Below are 20,000 nucleotides of genomic sequence, written 5' to 3' on the forward strand. Positions count from 1 at the left end.
CACATCCCTGGGCACTATGGGACAATTTAGCACGGCCAATCCACCCTAACCTGCACATCCCTGGGCACTACGGGACAATTTAGCATGGCCAATCCACCCTAACCTGCACATCCCTGGGCACTACGGGACAATTTAGCATGGCCAATCCACCCTAACCTACACATCCCTGGGCCCTATGGGACAATTTAGCATGGCCAATCCACCCTAACCTACACATCCCTGGGGCACTGTGGGACAATTTAGCGTGGCCAATCCACTCTAACCTACACATCTTTGTACTGTGGGAGGAAACCGGAGCACCTGGAAGAAACCCATGCAGACACGGGGAGAATGTGCAAACTCCACACAGACGGTGACCTTGGCACTGTGAAACAATGATGCTCGCCACTGAGTTGCCACGCTGCCCTAGATGAAGCGTTTATGTCAGGGAGAGAGGCTGGATAAACTCCTTGCTGTTTTCTTTCAAGCAGGGAAAGATTGAGGGAGGAGCCTGATTTGAAGCGTATAACATTGTGAGGACCATGGAGAGGGTGAATAGAAAGCGGCTACTCACCTTGGGTAAAGGGTCAGTAACAAAGAGGCATAATTGTAAAGCAGGAGGTTGAGAGGGGACTTGTGGAAAGCATCTTTTCCCAGCGGGTAATGGGAATCTGGAAAATAATGCCAGGAAGGGTACATGAGGCAGGAAACCTGACAACTTTTTGTAAAGGACTTGGATGAGCCACTTGAAATGCCATAAGATTCAAGGCTATGGGTCTGTGCACAAAAGTGGCATTAGTGTAGATAGGTCGACACAGACTCAATGGGCAGAAGGGCCTCCTCTGTGCTGGATGACACTGACTCTCTGACTATCACTAATCCGAGGTGGATAATGCTTCAGAAAGTTCAGGGATAGATGTAGTTAAATGACAGACACTCAAGGGGCTGAATGGCCTCGTACTATTCCTATGATGTGTGCATTCAGCTATATAAGGGACGATACTCAAAGCCTTTATTGACACTTATTCACATCTATATGTTTTCCCCATCGCTGTTGTCTGGACTGGTACAGACAAGTATTTGTGCTGCAGTAAATTGGGAAGATTGGATTATCGTGGAACATCTTTCTTCCTTTTAATCTCTTTGTTGATTTCCTCTGACAGATTGAGCAGCTGAGAGCCGAGCTGATGCAGGAAAGAGCTGCAAGGCAGGACCTAGAATGTGATAAGATTTCCTTGGAGAGACAGGTACGTTTCCTCGGGTGGGAATTAAGGTCATCAAGCAAACGGTTTCCGGAACGGTGGCTTGGTGTTCCACCTTCCACATCAGGGGAATGTACTGGGCAATGCACGGCAGGTGAACGGACGAGCTGAGTCACGATGCGTTTGGGGCAGAGACTTCTGGAGGAGAGGGGAGTCGCAAGAGGCATCCTATCGATGGTTGGTGGAGCGGGAGAGGACTGCTGTCTAGTGCTTTTGGATAGGTGCTCACTGAGCTGGACCACAGTCATCCAGCACGGGAACAGACCCTTCGGTCCAACCGTAATCCCAAACTAAACCAGTCCCACCTGCCTGCACTTGGCTCCTATCCCTTCAAACATTTCTTATTCATGTACTTATCTAAATGTCTTTTAAATGCACCCCCCCCCCCCCCCACCCTCCCCCACAATCCACTCGTTCCTCAGGCAGTTCATTCCACACATGAACCCCTTCTGCGTATAAAAAAAATTGCCCCTCATGTCTTTTTTTAAAATCTTTCTCCTCTGACCTTAAAAAAATGCCCCCACCCTAGGGAAAAGACACCTGCCATTCCCCTTATCTGTATCCCTCGTGATTTTATAAATCTCTATTAGGTCACCCTCAACCAGTGAAGCAAAAAAGTCCCAGCCTCTCCTTCCAACTCATTCCCGGCAACATCCTGTAGATCTTTTCTGAGTCCTCTCCAGTTTAATAATACCCTTCCTATGGCAGGACGAGGGAAGGCTGCAGTGCTCAAGATGAGCAAAGTGATGGAAGGATCAGAAAGGCAGAAATATTCGAGGGGGCAGATATAGTTCCATTCTGGAGCCAATGCTACAAGGTGAACTTGCATAACACTTCACAGCACAGAAACAGGCCATTCTGTCCATCTTCCATCTGAAGAACCATCACGTTTTGTATTTTTTCTCAGTAACTGGTGTTGAGTACTACATTCTCACTGGGTCCTCCCCTCTGTGTGTCCTGTAGCTGCCAGGGAGATCTGCCGTACGTGCCATCCTTACACATCAACTGTGCCTCCCCTGAAACTGCTCTGTGCCAACCGTTGTCCAGCTGAAGTAGGCCCCTCTTTCTGCTGCCCTTTGCTGTCAAGCAGAGGCCTCTATTGTGGGTAAATCACCACATTTTGCCTTTAATTCAGCTACTTATTAAGAAACCTCACTGGCAACCAAGCCCTAAAATAATGATTTAAACTTTATTGTATGTAGCATCCAAAATAAGACCCGCTCAAGTGAGCAAGTGAAGCCTGAACTTGGCTTTTACCCGATTAATGGTGGAATTTAGCTGTGATTCCTCTAATGTCTAGGGTTTGATCCTCGTGCAGTGTTGTTCTTTGAAGCTTTGTTGAAGAGGAGTTCTGGCTTTGGGATTCTTATCCAGTTTCTTGTCCTTCAGGCCTGTGATGCAACATTATTGATGGTCTTTTAGATTTTTCATTCAAATTATTGACACCTCTGCTGGAACCATCAAGCCTGCAGCTTGCTTACTTGACAGAACTAGCTTCTTTGTTTCATGAGACGTTTAGCATTGGCTTGTCTGTTTGGAAAAACACAGCGGTAAGCTCTCCAAACTTCTTCTGCATTTGTCCTTGCGGCATATGGCAGCCAGTTATTAAGCAGGTCTCAAAGCAGTTCTGTTGATGTAGCCTCAGCTCCTTTCCTAGGCATGGCTAATTGCTTTCAATCCCCTATGAAGTAGCTTGTCTTTACCTCGTAATAATTTTATTCCAGAGTTATTGAGGATCCCTTCATGTTTAACAGTTTATCTTTGTTGTTTCTCTCAATCTGCGAACAGTTATTAAAGTTTTGAAGTTTATAATATCACCTCTGTAACTCACCAGCCCTGGTCAAATGGCCAAAATGTTAAATTAAAATCAAACGATCTGCAAATGCAATAGATCTGAACTAAAACAGAGGTCATGGAGTCATAGAGATGTACAGCACGGAAACAGACCGTTTGGTCCAACCCGTCCATGCCGACCAGATATCCCAACCCAATCTAGTCCCACCTGCCAGCACCCAGCCCATATCCCTCCAAACCCTTCCTATTCATAAACCCATCCAGATGCCTTTTAAATGTTGCAATTGTACCAGCCTCCACCACATCCTCTGGCAGCTCGTTCCATACACGTACCACCCTCTGAATAAAAACTTTGCCCCTTAGGTCTCTTTTATATCTTTCCCCTCTCACCCTAAACCTATTCCCCTCTAGTTCTGGACTCCCCCACCCCAGGGAAAAGACCTGATGTATTCATCATATCCATGTCCCTAATGATTTTATAAACCTCTGTAAGGTCACCCCTCAGCCTCCGGCACACTAGGGAAAACAGCACCAGCCTGTTCAACCTCTCCCTACAGCTCAAACCCTCCAATCCTGGCAACATCCTTGTAAATCTTTTCTGAACCCTTTCAAGTTTCACAACATCTTTCTGATAGCAAGGAGACCAGAATTGCAATATTCCAACAGTGGCCTAAGCAATGTCCTGTACAGCCACAACATGACCTCCCAACTCCTGTACTCAATAGTCTGACCAATAAAGGAAAGCATACCAAACGCCGCCTTCACTATCCTATCTACCTGCGACTCCACTTTCAAGGAGCAATGAACCTGCAAACCAAGGTCTCTTTGTTCAGTAATACTTACCATTAAGTGTATAAGTCCTCCTAAGATTTGCCTTTCCAAGAGGGGTGACCTTAGAGGTTTACAAAATTGCGGGGCATGGATAGGGTAAATAGGCAAAGTCTTTCCCCTGGGGTCGGGGAGTCCAGAACTAGAGGGGCATAGGTTTAGGGTGAGAGGGAAAAGATATAAAAGAGACCTAAGGGACAACTTTTTCATGGAGGGTGGTATTTGTATGGAATGAGCTGCCAGAGGAAGTGGTGGAGGCTGGTACAATGACAACATTTAAGAGGCATTTGGCTGGGTATATGAATAGGAAGGGTTTGGAGGGATATGGGCCAGGTGCTGGCAGGTGGGACTAGATTGGGTTGGGATATCTGGTCGGCGTGGACGGGTTGGACCAAAAGGTCTGTTTCTGTGCTGTACATCTCTATAACTCTAAACCCCATCTGCCACTTCTCAGCCCATTGGCCTATCTGATCAAGATCCCGTTGTAATTGGAGGTAACCTTCTTCGCTGACCACTACACCTCCAATTTTGGTATCATCAGGAAACTTACTAACTGTACCTCTTATGCTCGCCTCCAAATCATTTACATAAATGATGAAAAGTAGAGGGTCCAGCACCGATCCTTGTGGCACTCCACTGGTCACAGGCTCCAGTCTGAAAAACAACCCTCCACCACCACCCTCTGTCTTCTACCTTTGAGCCAGTTCTGTATCCAAATGGCTACTTCTCCCGTATTCCATGGGATCTAACCTTGCTCACCAGTCTCCCATGGGGAACCTTGTTGAACACCTTACTGAAGTCCATATAGATCCCATCTACCACTCTGCCCTCATCAATCTTCTTTGTTACTTCTTCAAAAAACTCAATCAAGTTTGTGAGACATGATTTCCCACACACAAAGCCATGTAGACTATCCTGAATCAGTCCTTGCCTTTCCAAATACATGTACATCCTGTCCCTCAGGATTCCCTCCAACAACTTGCCCACCACCGAGGTCAGGCTCACCGGTCTATAGTTCCCTGGCTTGTCCTTACCCGCCTTCTTAAACAGTGGCACAGCGTTAACCAACCTCCTCTTCCGGCACCTCACCTGTGACTATCGATGATACAGATATCTCAGTAAGAGACCCAGCAATCACTTCTCTAGCTTCCCACAGAGTTCTAGGGTACACCTGGTCGGGCCCTGGGGATTTATCCACCTTTATGCGTTTCATGACATCCAGCACTTCCTCCTCTGTAATATGGACATTTTTCAAGGTGTCACCATCTATTTCCCTGAGTTCAATATCTTCCATGACCTATTCCACAGTGAATACTGATGCAAAATACTCGTTTACATCTGTCCCATCTTCTGCTGCTCCACACAAAGGCAGCCTTACTGATCTTTGAGGGGCCCTATTCTCTCCCTAGTTACCCTTTTGTACTTAATGTATTTATAAAAACCCTTTGGATTCTCCTTAACTCTATTTGCTAAAACTATCTCATGTCCCCTTTTTGCCTTTCTGGTTTCCCTCTTAAGTATACTCCTACTGCCTTTATACTCTTCTAATGATTCACTCGATCTATCCTGTCTGTACCTGACATATGCTTCCTTCTTTTTCTTAACCAAACCCTCAATTTCTTTAGTCATCCAGCATTCCCTATACCTACCAGCCTTCCCTTTCACCCTGACAGGAACATAACTTTCTCTGTACTCTTGTTATCTCATTTCTGAAGGCTTCCCATTTTCCAGCCATACCTTTTATCTGCACCCTATCAGCTTTTGAAAGTTCTTGCCTAATACCGTCAAAATTGGTCTTTCTGCAGCTTAGAGCTGGTCTATCCTTTTCCATCACTATTTTAAATCTCATAGAATTATGGTCGCTGGCCCCAAAATGCTCCCCCACTGACACCTCAGTCACCTGCCCTGCCTTGTTTCCCAAAGGTAGATCAGATTTTGAACCTTCTCTAGTAGGTACATCCACACACTGAATCAGAAACTTTTCTTGTACACATTTAAACAAATTCCTCTCCATGTAAACCCTTAATACTATGGCAGTCCCAGTCTATGTTTGGAAAGTTAAAATCCCCTTCCATAACCACCCTATTATTCTTACAGATAACTGAGATCTCCTTACAAATTAATCTCCTGACTATTAGGGGGTTTAAAATATAATCCCAATAAGGTGTTCATCCCTTCCTTATTTCTCAGTTCCACCCAAATAACTTCCCTGGATGTATTTCAGGGAATGTCCTCCCTAAGTACAGCTGTAATGCTATCCCTTCTCAAAAACACCACTCCCCCTCCTCTCTTGCCTCCCTTTCTGTCCTTCTTGTAGCATTTGTGTCTTGGAACATTAAGCTGCCAGTCCTGTCCATCCCTGAGCGACGTTTCTGTAATTTCTATGATACCCAGTCCCATGTTCCTAACCATGCCCTGAGTTTGTCTGCCTTCCCTGTTAGGCCCCTTGCATTGAAATAAATGCAGTTTAATTTATTAGTCCTACCTTGTTCTCTGCTTTGTCCGTGCCTGCACTGACTTTGTTTATCGCACCTTTGTTCTCAACTGTACAAGTCTCAGATTGAAATCTTTCCTCAGTATCTCCCTGGGTCATCCCCCCCCCCCGGCCCCCTCCACACCAACCTTGCTAGTTTAAATCCTCCCGAGCAGCTCGAGCAAATTTCCCTACCAGTATATTAGTCCCCTTCCAATTTAAGTGCAATCCGTCCTTCTTGTACAGGTCACTTCTACCCCAAAACAGCTTCCAATGATCCAAAAATGTGAATCCTTCTCCCATACACCAGCTCCTCAGCCATGCATTCATCTGCTCTATCTTCCTATTCCTGCCCTCACTAGCTCGTAGCACCGGGAGTAATCCAGATATTACTACCCTTGAGGACCTCCTTTTTAATTTCCTGCCTAACTCTCTGTAATCTCCCTTAAGAATCTCAACCTTTTCCCTTCCTATGTCATTGGTTCCAATGTGTACAATGACCTCCTGCTTGTCCCTCTCCCCCTTGCAAACATTCTGCACCCTCTCTGAGACATCCTTGATCCTGGCACCAGGGAAGGTACACACCATTCTGATTTTTGGCTGCTGGCCGCAGAAACGCCTGTCTGTAACTTGGACTAGAGAATCCCCTAGCACAGTCGATCACTTGGAAGCCAATGTACCTCTCATTACATCAGAGCCAGTCTCAATACCAGAAACTTGGCTGTTCGTGCTACTTACTCCTGAGAATCCATCACCCCCTACATTTTCCAAAACAGCATACTTGTTTGAAATGGGGATAACCACGAAGACTCCTGCACTACCTGCCTACCTCTCTTACCTTTTCCTGGAGTTAATCCATCTATGTGACTGTATCTGAGACTTCCCTCCCCTTTCTTTAACTGCCATCCATCACATCCCCTTGCTCTTGTAAATTCCTCATTGCCTCTAACTGCCTCTCCAACCGATCCATTCGATCTGATAGGATTCGCAAACAGCGGCATTTGTTGCAGATACAATCCTCAGTAACACGTAAACTCTCACTGAACTCCCACATCCGACAAGAAGAGCATATCTCTCGATTAAGGGCATTTTTGCTTCTTTCAATCTACAGACCCAGAAAATAGCACACTGTTATTCCTCTACAAAACACTGTTCCAGGTTAAAGTCAAAGGTAAAAGCAAGGACTACAGATGCTGGAAACCAGATTCTAGGTTAGAGTGGTGCTGGAAAAGCACAGCAGTTCAGGCAACATCCGAGAAGCAGTAAAATCGACGTCTTGGGCAAAAGCCCTTCACCAGGAATACAGCTAAGGGTTTCTGCCCGAAACGTCAATTTTACTGCTCCTCGGATGCTGCCTGAACTGCTGTGCTTTTCCAGCACCACTCTAATCTAGAACTAGGTTGAATTAATACTTATGGCTTATATTTTAAGTTTTTAATCACAGAAGGAACACAGTGGACAGAGAAACTGAGTTAATGTTTGACTCTCAAACAAGAATTGTGTCGTCCTCAGGAAAGGTTTCTGTCTCAGCTGATACCACTGAATTTCTCCAAGTGAGGTCCAGAAAAGAGAACCACAGGTATTTCAGCCATAAGCAGGCAAAGTGCCAATGATAAAAACTGCGGATGTTGGAGAACCGAAACACACAAAAACAGAAATTCCTGGAGAAACTCGTTTAGGTCCAGCAGCATCTGTGGAGAGAGAGAAAAACAGAGTTAACATTGAGTCCGATTCTTTCTTTATATACACACGCTGCCAGACCTGCTGCGTTCCTCCAGTACTTTCTCTTCAATTATCTGGCAGCATATGTAGAGAGAGAAACAGACCCTTTTAGGGGATTCGACATTAGCTCTGTTTCTCTGTCCACAGATGCTGCTGAGTTTCTCCAACGATTTCTGTTTCTGCGTGTTGCAAAGTTTCTGTTCTTGCAATTTCGAGCACCTCCTCATTTTACCTTGTGGTTTGTACCTGGAATTTTGAGCATCAGAGGCCTCCATTTCCTTCCAGTTGTTCATCTGTGTCATTGAGCTGATAACGTCATCCCCTGAGACGCCCTACTGTTTATTTCCCAGTGATGTCTCCATTTCTGTCTGGTGAGATCATACTATGTACTCTCATGAACCTGGCCAGAGTCCCAGCCAGCCTACACATTACACAGTGTTGGTTCTTGCCAACCAGCTGGTTACAGAACTCTGTATGGGCAGTTGACATGGCAAGTCTGGGTGGAATGCAGAAGAAAAAAACCAGTTGTAAATTCAGTCAGACGTGACTTAACCTTCTTCCAGTCCCATACCTTACAATTAACTCTGATTTATGTTTCTCTCGCAGGTAAAAGATTTAAAGATTCGCCTGTCCAACTCTGAAGGTACTCTGAAACCGAGTGCCAACTTGTCCCAACTCGAATCTCGCATCAGGGAGCTGGAGGATCGCTTACAGTCAGAGGAAAGGTATACACTTTGAGACAAAGGGGATGGTGGATTTGGGGAGGGGGAGATGTGGTTAACAAGCAGCAGGTTCTCAGTTGAGCACCTTACCTGAAAGACAGCATTCCCTTGCTATTGGCACCACCAACCCAGAGGTGTTTCACCAGGACGTGGCCTGGGCTGTGATCTCTCAGCTGTGAAACTACAGAGTAGACAGGTTGGAGTTATTTCCCTTTAGAGCAGAGATGGGGGTTGTTTCAGGGGAGGGGAGAGGCCTGGTTAGAGAAGTACATAATTCTGAGGAGTATACTTAGGAGAAAGCTATCCCCTGAGTAGGGAGTGCAATAACTAGAAGGACATGGATTTATATTAGAAGCTCTTGGGGATGGGAAGGGTCACGTCTGTGTCTCTGGGCCAGACGCACTGGGGTCTTCACTTGATGGCCATGGAGTGTGTCCTCTAATCATAGAATCCCTACAGGGTGGAAGACAGCCATTCGGCCTACCACCTCCATGCTGACTCTCTGAAGAGCATCCCACCACACCCACAACCCTGCAGCCCTTCATTTCCCACGGCCAAATTACCTAACCTGCACATCCCTGGACACCACGGAACAGTTGAGCACGGCCAATCCACCCTAACCCGCCCATCCCTGGGCACTATGGGACAATTTAGCACGGCCAATCCACCCTAACCCGCCCATCCCTGGGCACTATGGGACAATTTAGCACGGCCAGTCCACCCTAACCTGCACATCCCTGGGCACTACGGGACAATTTATCATGGCCAATCCACCCTAACCTGCACATCCCTGGGCACTATGGGACAATTTAGCATGGCCAATCCACCCTAACCTGCACATCCTTGGACACTATGGGTCAATTTAGCATGGCCAATCCACCCTAACCTGCACACCCTGGGCACTATGGGACAATTTAGCATGGCCAATCCACCCTAACCCGCCCTTCCTTGGGCACTATGGGACAATTTAGCATGGCCAATCCACCCTAACCTGCACATCCCTGGGCACTACGGGACAATTTAGCATGGCCAATCCACCCTAACCTGTACATCCCTGGGCACTATGGGACAATTTAACATGGCCAATCCACCCTAACCTGCACATCCTTGGACACTATGGGTCAATTTAGCATGGCCAATCCACCCTAACCTGCACATCCCTGGGGCACTATGGGACAATTTAGCATGGCCAATCCACCCTAACCTGCACATCCCTGGGGCACTATGGGACAATTTAGCATGGCCAATCCACCCTAACCTGCACATCCCTGGGGCACTACGGGACAATTTAGCATGGCCAATCCACCCGAACCTGCACATCCCTGGGCACTATGGGACAATTTAGCATGGCCAATCCACCCTAACCTGCACATCCCTGGGGCACTACGGGACAATTTAGCATGGCCAATCCACCCTAACCCGCACATCCCTGGGGCACTATGGGACAATTTATCATGGCCAATCCACCCTAACTGCACATCCCTGGACACTATGGGACAATTTAGCATGGCCAATCCACCCTAACCCGCACATCCCTGGGCACTATGGGACAATTTAGCATGGCCAATCCACCCTAACCTGCACATCCCTGGGCACTATGGGACAATTTAGCATGGCCGATCCACCCTAACCTGCACATCCCTGGGCACTATGGGACAATTTAGCATGGCCGATCCACCCTAACCTGCACATCCCTGGACACTATGGGACAATTTAGCATGGCCAATCCACCCTAACCTGCATGTCTTTGGACTGTGGGAGGAAACTGGAGCACCCGGTGGAAATCCCTGCCAACGGCGGGGGAGAACGTGCAAACTCCTCACAGTCGCCCTGCGGGGCAAATCGAACCCGGGTCCCTGACACTGTGAGGCAGCAGCACTAACCACTGAGCCACCGTGTTGCCCAGCTCAATTATCGGTCTGCAAATCCGTCCAATCTGCAGTTGGTTCCTGCTCAGCCAGAGCAATGCAACAGCCTCCCGACGTGAGAAGACTCTCGTGTGCATGAGCAAAGTGTGAGCCTTGCTCTGCCTGTACTCTTTCTGTAAACCCTCCCAGGTTGAGATTAGGTGTTTTAGGGGTGAGCTGAAACCTCATCGAACTGAACCCCAGTCAAAACCCCTAACCTTCTACCACAATATAGCAGCAAAAGTCAGACACTTGGCCCATTGAATCTGCACTGCTAATCAGTGAGATCATGGCCGACCTGATGATTCTCAACATCACCTTCAGTCCTTTCTTGCATGACCCTAGATCTCACCAATTAGAAGTTCATCAACCTCATCCTTTTATACAGGCTCTGCAGAAGAGATTTCCACCAATTCGCTACCCAGAGAGAACAAACTCCTCCTCACCTCTCTCTCAAACGGTGATCGCTTACTCTGAGATTACACCCTCTGGTCTTAGACTGTCCCACAGTGGAAAGGACAGGTGGTTCTTCTGTCAACGCGATGGTTGTGTCCTTGTGCAACCCCACGTTATAGAAAAATCCTGCTTTAGAAGCAGCGCTGAAAGTTTTGGCAATTTAATCGCGTTACAGCCAACCTGTTTTAAAAGTTCACGCTTTAAGAACAGCGTCCCCAATTTGTCAATCACGTTGCAGCAAATTTGTATTAACTAAACGCAGAACGACCAGTAATTTCTGTCGAGGTCCTGAAAGAATCTTCTATGTTCCAATAAGGTCTCCTCTACTCCTTTGAAACTACAATGCCCAGATCTCACCCTCTCCCCATAAGACAGTCCCTCTATATCCAGAATCAACTGAGTGAACCTTCTTTCGACTGCTGGTTGTAGTGACCGACCCAAGTGCGGGTCCTCTACTCAACACCTCACATTCTCACGCTTTCCACTTCATTTACTTGCCAAGGCCTCCTGTTTTCAATTTTCGGATGACTCGGGGCAAGGGTCGTTTCCTGCGATCTTTCTCATATATGCTCTAAGAGCTAGTCCTGTTCCTACACCCTGGAAGCAGCCATTATCCGTCAGAGTTTCAGCACTTCCACTGAAAGTTCGCTGATTCCACCATTGGCTCAGGACCAAGAGCATGGGGCTCTTTACTGCGCTTTGAAAGGCCCGGAGATTTCAAATGACCTCGTGACTGTGAAAACTCTGGTCGATCCGCTCGGGGAAAGCGCAGTGGTCCTTTTAAAACTAATCCATTTGCTTCACGTGAGTCTCCCTGTCTCTGCATGCAGAAGAAACCCAGACTGCACACTAATCTCTCCCTTTTCTTCTGCTCTTTCATTTACGTGCAATCTTGAGGGGACTGTGGCCTGGGAAAGCAAACATCTGTGTTTTTTCACACTTTCAAAACAAAAAGAGTAAAGACAAGCAAGTAATTGTTGTGATTTGTTGTTTTGAAACATGATACAGTCGCCCACCCTGGCTCTCTGTGCAGCACTTCAATCACTGCTGCCTGCTTGCATATTTGGGTTCATAATCTGGGCCGATGGTGAGAAGGGGGCAGCAATGTGGAATGCCCGTTCATTGTATCTATGCAGCACCCTCATTATAGTAAACCATCTCGCAGTCACACTTAGTCAACACAAAACTCAACACAGGAGAGATTAGGGGTTGGGGGGGGGGGGATTAAGCTCAAAACACTAACAAAGGAGGGAACTGCTCAGCAGATTTGGTGGGAGACAGAGAGCATGAAAGTGTGTGTGAAGCAGGGGGAGTAGTGAGGAAGTCTGTGGAAGGCGAGGGGGGTGGGGGGTGGGGGGGGGGAGCAAAGACAGGACAGAGTTATATTTCAGGTGAACAGGCCTGGGAGGACACAGTGCAGCAAGTTCAGAACGAGCTGCGTTAGAGAGACTTAAGAAATCGAGACGGTTGCTGTTGTGCCAGCACGAGATGTCGAGAGGTCAGATGGGGAGGGAGGGGATTGGTGATGGCAGGAAGGGATGTGTTAACCGTAGAGTGTGTTTGCATTTAGAGAGTTCCATAGTTTAACCGTGTGATCAAGAAGCCTGTTGGGGTGGGTGTCAAAAGGTTGTGCCGAGGTCTTGCGGGGGGGGTGAGGTGTTGCAAAGTATTTAGCTACGTTGTGAGCCAGGCCCGATGGTCCAGCCGATCCTTTTCTGCTCATTGCTTCCATATTTGTCCCACTTGCAAGTAGGAGAGTTCTCTCCTCTTCCCTTTCTGCCCCCCCCCCCCCCAACAGTGTCCCAACCAATGGCAGCAAGTATTTCCCCACAAACGTTGAGAATCTGTGGAACTACCTTCATTTGATTCCCTTGTCAGTCACAAAGCTCGGGGTCAAACAAAGCAAAGAACTTGGGCTGCTGAAGATCTGAAATAAAAGCAGAAAGTGTGGGAGAAACCCGGCAGGTCTGGCAGCGTCTCTGGAGAGAAAGCAGTTAACATTTTGAGTCCAGTGACTCTCCTCACGTTCTAAGAATCCAAGGGTAAATAGTAATGTGGAGTTGAAATGTTCAAAATATGTCAGAGATGGCAAATAAACCTTTCTCCCTTCTCATTCTCGCTCTCTCTCTGTCTCTCTCTCTGTCTCTGGCGCGCTCTCTCTCTCTCTCTCTCTCTCTCTCTCTCTCTCTCTCTCTCTCTCTCTCTCTCTCTCTCTCTCTCTCTCTCTCTCTCACACACACTCTCTCACGCGCTCTCTCTCTCTCTCACACACTCTCTCACACTCTCTCACACACACACACACACACTCTCACTCACACTCACACTCACACTCTCACTCACTCACACACACACACTCTCACTCACACACTCTCACACTCTCACACTCTCACACAGACACACACTCTCACACAGACACACACTCTCACACAGACACACACTCTCACACAGACACACACTCTCACACAGACACACACTCTCACACAGACACACACTCTCACACAGACACACACTCTCACACAGACACACACTCTCACACAGACACACACACTCACATTCACTCACATTCACTCACATTCACTCACACACTCACACACTCACTCACTCAACACACTCACACACTCACACTGACACATTTTCATTCTCTGTGTTTCAAATTACTAGGGACCGAAGTGCACTGCAGGCATCCAATCGCAAGCTGGAGCGGAAAGTCAAGGAACTAACCATTCAGCTCGATGATGAAAGGCAGCAGGTGTCTGATGAGAAGGACCAGGTACGGCTTTCAGGGAGGACGGTCAGGAGATAGTTCTCCCCCACTGTGAACTTACTGTGTCTCACTTCACCCGGAGTGGAGGGTTACAGCACCCTGGTTTACCCCCTTCGAGTTGCAGTATGTTTGAATGTACCCTCACACCAGTTTGACTCACTTCAGGCCATTGCTGGAGGCCTGCAAACGGGATCTGACTTTGCACTCTAATGAGGATTGACTACTTGGTCGCCCTGCCTCGTTCAGATCATAGAGTTCCTACAGTGTGGAAGCAGGCTGTTCGGCCCATCCAGCTTACACCAACTCTTCTGAAGAATGTCCCACCCTCCTCTCCTACAACTGCACTTCCCATGGTCAACCTACCCTAACTTGCACATTTTTGGAGTGTGTGAGGAAACCAGAGCACCCGGAGGAAACCCAAGCAGACCCTGGGAGAATGTACAAACTCCACACAGACAGTCACCCGAAGCCAGAATCGAACCCGGGTCCCTGGCGCTGAAAGGCAACAGTGCTAACCACTGAGCCACCATGCCACCCAATGAGATGTTAAATTGGGGTCCCAGCTGCCTGTACTGGTAATAGGGATCCAATTCAAAAACAAATCTAACACTCGTCTGCCTTACCTGTAAGTGACGCCACGTTGATTTGTTGCACATCTCCTGCCCACATCTCAGGACAAGGCTAGGCCCCAGTGCATTAGCTGGCTTTCCCACATGATACACAGACAACCTTTTAGGAGCTGGGTGGGATAGGTGCTGAGATTGTCTCCCTTAACTGAAGATCCCAGAATACTTGGCCTGAGCCTCCGAATAAGGACTCAGACATTTAGGAGGGTGCAGACGGGCCTGTGAGAAAAGACTGGATTGACTGGGCTTGGACTCACTGGAACTTGGGAAGAATGGGGCCGTGGGAGCAGAATCTCATGGGGACATATAAAATCCTGATGGAACTGGACAGGCTAGATGCAGGATGTTGGGGAAATCCAGAACGAGGGGGTCACAGTCCAAGAATAAGCAGCAAGCCGTTCGGGACTGAGATGAGGAAGCATTTCTTCACTCGGAGAGGTACGAACCTGTGGAATTCTCTCCCACAGAATTCTGTTGGGGCTAGACCATTCGATATATTCAAGAGGGCGTGGCCCTTGCAGCTAACAGGATCAATGGGTATGGAGAGAGAGTGGGAGACTGAGAGATTGCATGATCAGCCATGATAACATTGAATGGTACTGCAGGCTGGAAGGGCCGAATGGCCTACTGCTGCTCCTGTCTTCTGCATTGGGCAGCACGGTGGCTCAGTGGTTAGCACTGCTGCCTCACAGTGCAAGGGTCCCAGGTTCGATTCCAGCCTCTGGGCGACTGTCTGTGTGGAGTTAGCACGCTCTCATTATTGCACTGAACGACTGCTGTGAGGAAATACCGGGACTTGCCTGGGTAGCAAACAGTAATGTTTCAGGAGGGTTAGGACTTGTCATAGAGTCATAAAGATGTACAGCACGGAAACAGACCCTTCGATCCAACTCGTCCATGCCGACCAGATATCAAGAGCAAAGGAGCAAAGAAAATTCGAGCACAGGAGAGGCCCTTCAGCCCTCCAAGCCTGTGCTGATCCAGATCCTCCAGCTAAACCTACCACCTATTTTCTAATGATTTGTATCCCTTTGCTCCCTGCCCAGTGATGTATCTGACTAGATACATCTTAAATGACGATATCGTTCCTGCCTCTGCCACCTCCACTGGCAATGTGTTCCAGGCCCCCACCACCCTCTGTGTAAAGATATCCTAAATTAATCTCATCCCATTTGCCAGCACTAGGCTCATATCCCTCCAAACCCTTCCTATTCACGTCCCCATCCAGATGGCCTGTTAAATATTGTAATTGTACCAGCCTCCACCACTTCCTCTGGCAGCTCATTCCATACACGTACCACCCTCTGAGTGAAAATGTTGCCCCTTAGGTCCCTTTCCCCTCTCACCCTAAACCTATGCCCCTCTAGTTCTGGACTCCCCCGACCCCAGGGAAAAGACCTTGTCTATTTACCCTATCCATGCCCCTCATGATTTTATAAACCTCTATAAGGTCACCCCTCAGCCTCCGACGCTCCAGGGAAAACAGCCCCAGCCTGTTCAGCCTCTCCCTGTAGCTCAAACCCTCCAACATCCTTGTAAATCTTTTCTGAACCCTTTCAAGTTTCACAACATCCTTCGTATAGGAGGGAGACCAGAATTGCACACAATAACATCAAAATAACTTGTTTTGCAGCAGGTCCCTTTCACAGCTTGCCTCTATCCATTGCATTTTTTTTGTTTTGTTTTGCACAGCTGACCCTGCGTGTGAAGGCACTGAAGCGACAAGTCGATGAAGCGGAGGAGGAGATTGAGCGACTGGAAACGGCGAGGAAGAAGAGCTTGCGGGAGCTGGAGGATCTCCACGAGGTCAACGAGCAGCTACAGAACCGCATCAAATCCTTGGAGAAGGATGTCTGGTAAGAGACCAAAACGTTCACTGCCCTCGACTCGGTTTCCCCCATTGCCGAGGCGCAGTAACAGCAGTTTGTACAAGATGCACAGGCTGGTTAGACAGCCACCTTGCGAACCCACCACTTCCCCTCTCCAAGCCCCCCCCCCAAAGCCATCCAGACTTGGGGTTGTGTTGGACATGCCTTTGCTGCAGCAGGGTCAAAATCCCTGGCAGCAGTGCGGGTGCCCCCACCCCCACACCCACACCCACACTGACTGTGGCGCTCTGAGGCAGCGGCTCCAGGCTCCGAGACAATTCGGGCGTCGCTTACCCCCTTGTCCTGTGACCAAGAAGGCAGAATTCTTCTTGGCGGGGGGGGGGGGGGGGTGGGCAGGGCAGGGCAGGACAGTGAAGCTGAGGATGATGATCAGATCAACCATGATCTCACTGAATGGGCAGAATGGCATACCTCCACTCCTCTGTCTTATGGTATGCTTCAGCTATACCTCTGTTTTTCCTTGTGAAATGAGGTGGGGTAGGGATGAGCAATTAATAAATATGACCTGACCAAACCCCTGAGAATATATGTTCGGGTTTATGTCCATCCCTCTGCCCCAAGCCCTTGGCCATCGCTACACCCCAACCCCCACCCTTCAGTATGCCTGAACAGATCATCCTTGCCAGCTGGCAAGAGCACGGCGGGTTGATGCAGCAGCTCTGCTCTCGCACCAAAACCCTTTTTCAAGATGTGTCCACCACCGCATTTACTGCTCATCCCCACTCACCACCTGAGAAGGCGTTAGTTGAACCAATGGAACCGAGTGACTTGTCTGGCCGATTCTATATCATGAGGATGAATGCGGAGGTTTTTCACTTCTTCAGGGCTGAGGGGTCGTGTGGTGGTGGCTGGGGGAACAGGATGGGGGTTTTTTATTTTTTTTGAAGAGACTCTCTGCTCGGGTCGCGACCGAAGTCGTGGATTCGTTCGCCGGGCTGGCGTGTTTTTCCGCAGACGTTTCGTCACCACGCTGAGGTGACACCGTCCGTGTGCCGCCTCCAACACCTCACTCCAGGCGGTGTGCTGACGATATCATCTAGCAGGGCGACAAATCCAACACCTCACTCCAGGCGGTGTGCTGACGATATCATCTAGCAGGGCGACAAAACATCTGCAAAAAAAAAAACGTGCCAGCCCGGTGAACGAATCCACGTCCTCAACAAAAATCAGCAAGTTACAAATCTCTCGCCGCCCCCCCCCCCCAAGTTATAAGCCAACAGGTTTCTTTGGAAGTACTTAAAGAATGGATAATTCTAAAAGATGAAAGACTTAATCTAAATGTGTTTAATATATCATTACAGCTCCACGACACTGTAACCCTTTTGCTATAAATTCTGTCTTATGGTCCAGCTCCACAACCACCTGATGAAGGAACGGCATTCCGAAAGCTAGTGATTCCAAATAAATCTGCTGGACTATAACTTTGGGGGGGGTGGGGGGGGGGGGGGGGGTGTATTAAATTCTGCAGGACCCAGACAGTGTAAACTCAGGAACAATGTTCCCAATGACTAGGGAGGTCAGAACCAGGAATCGCAACCTCTCAGGATAAACGGTAGGCCAAGTAGGAAGATATGTCGTTCCCCTGAGAGTGGGGAGCCTGTGGAAAGCTCTGCCACAGAGCCTGGTTGGGGCCGGAACATGGAATGTTTTCGTGCAGGATTTAGACATGGCTCTTGGGGGCAGAAGAGATAAAAGGATATGAGTTGGATGATCATATTGGCTGGCGCGGGGGGGGGGGGCAGTCCACAAGGGCAGAATGGCCGACTCCTGCTCTTATTTTCTAGGACCATTTCATAGGGCTGCTGAATGTCAACCACGTGTGTCAGGAGTCACACATCTCGGCCCAGACTGGGCAAAGGGGGACTGTGTTTCTTCCCTAAAGGACATCAGTAAACTCGATTCTCAGTTACAGTATGTCAGACCAAGTGTAAACTCTGTTCACCCCCCCCAACACCTTGTTCTTTCTCCAGGCTGTTCCACTATAAGCGAGAGGCAGACTGAGTTGTTGTAAGTTCATGTTTTAAATCTCTGTCTCATGTAGATATGTGCTGTGCACGCGCCGACTGTCAAACCTCTGACAATAGTGGTTTACGCAGCCACTTTCACTGGCTTTACCTGCTGCTTACAAGCCATTACTAAGAACTCAGCCTGCCACCCGGGCTTGGGTAACCGATCACAAGCAAAGGTGCTGTTTGCAAGCTAAAACACTAATAGGATTAGTTTAAAAATCTCTGTTGCATGATGCTCACCTAATAGCGTGGCATGGCTGTAAAGAGAGACTGTCCAACTCTGCGTAACTTTGGACTATAACAGTATTTCACAGACGCTCGGTACAACAGTGCTGGAGTATTGCTATAGTCGGTAATCTTGAACTGGTGTAATTCTTAGCACACTCTGGGTTGGTGTGTAAGGGCTACCCGGTGGTGGGATTGAACCTGATGTTGGACCCTATCTTCTGCATTTTGTGAGCGCCCGCCAGCTTGACTCTGCCTGTCGAGAGCAGCTGCAGAGAGGTGCTGTTTGACACGATCCACCACTCACTGGGCAGTTACAGCCTACATATGCTAGGCACTGTTTGTCAAGTAGCCAGACTATTGTTTTCACTTGGTCATGGAAACAGACCCTTGGGTCCGACCCATCCACACCGACTGTGTTTCCAAGAAATTGCTGGAAAAGCTCAGCGGCGTCACTCAAACTGAAAAATTAGCTCTGATTTCTCTCTACGGATACTGCCAGACCCGCTGCGCTTTTCCAGCAATTTCTGTTTTTTTTTTATTTCTGCCTATGTTTGGCCCATATTCACCCCAAACGTTTCCTAATCACGTACCTATCTTTTCAATGTTGTAACTAAACCTGCATCTCTTGATGGGTTGTTGGCAGGGTCCACCTAAACTTTAGAATTTAGGTGTATTCGCACACAGGATCCTGTCCTCTGTCCAAGCTCAATAAAACTCCGTACTTGGAGAGTGCTGATTCTTGGGGCGCTTTCCCCATGGCATCACCCACAACCAAACACAGCTTGCCTGCCTTGACTATCAATGAAATCTTGGGAATAACTTGCCTGGTGCATTCTCCATGGCAACACCTCGACCGAAGTCTACTAGCCAACCGGTCGACACCCTCCCTTCTCCTGCAGTGCATTCCCTTTGAAATTTGGCATTCTTGCACACTCAGTCCTGATGATGGAACACAAAAAGCTTTGCCAGTGCCCCTCTCTCTCTCTCTCTCTCTCTCTCTCTCTCTTCTCTCTCTCTCTCTCTCTCTCTCTCCTCTCTCGGCACCAATCCCGATCCCAGCAGTATTCCCAAAATACGGGTAGGGCTATCAGCAAAGCTGTGACCCCTCGTGGCACGGTGGTGTAAATCCCTGGCTTCGAGTCGGAGGAGTCACATCCCCGAACCCGATGTGTTTGGAACACGGCAATCAGTGAGCAAATCTTCAACACAAGACGGGCCCTGAGAGCCGAGGGGAAAGGTTCCTAGTCAGCTGTGGTGTGGAGAGAAGGAAGCAGAAATAATCAGAGCCTCCATCGTCGCTATCCAGAGCTCCAGGCAAGGTTAATGCTGCCTCGGCAACTT

At 48.4% G+C, this 20,000-nt stretch overlaps 1 protein-coding gene across 1 annotated transcript in view; it reads left to right on the plus strand.

Annotated features, from left to right (window-relative positions):
* Positions 1-1,142: 1,142 nt before the first annotated feature.
* LOC140474411 (cingulin-like) overlaps positions 1,143-20,000 on the plus strand; it is a gene marked incomplete at its 5' end in the record, with an annotated part of 24,167 nt that continues 5,309 nt past the window's right edge. The window contains 4 exons of the mRNA XM_072567692.1: positions 1,143-1,226; positions 8,665-8,783; positions 13,805-13,913; positions 16,226-16,389. Of these exons, the coding sequence (XP_072423793.1) occupies positions 1,143-1,226; positions 8,665-8,783; positions 13,805-13,913; positions 16,226-16,389 (476 nt within the window). The remainder of the gene's footprint in view (positions 1,227-8,664; positions 8,784-13,804; positions 13,914-16,225; positions 16,390-20,000) is intronic.

Source organism: Chiloscyllium punctatum, unplaced genomic scaffold (genome assembly GCF_047496795.1).
Source record: "Chiloscyllium punctatum isolate Juve2018m unplaced genomic scaffold, sChiPun1.3 scaffold_988, whole genome shotgun sequence".
NCBI classification, from domain to species: Eukaryota; Metazoa; Chordata; class Chondrichthyes; order Orectolobiformes; family Hemiscylliidae; genus Chiloscyllium; species Chiloscyllium punctatum.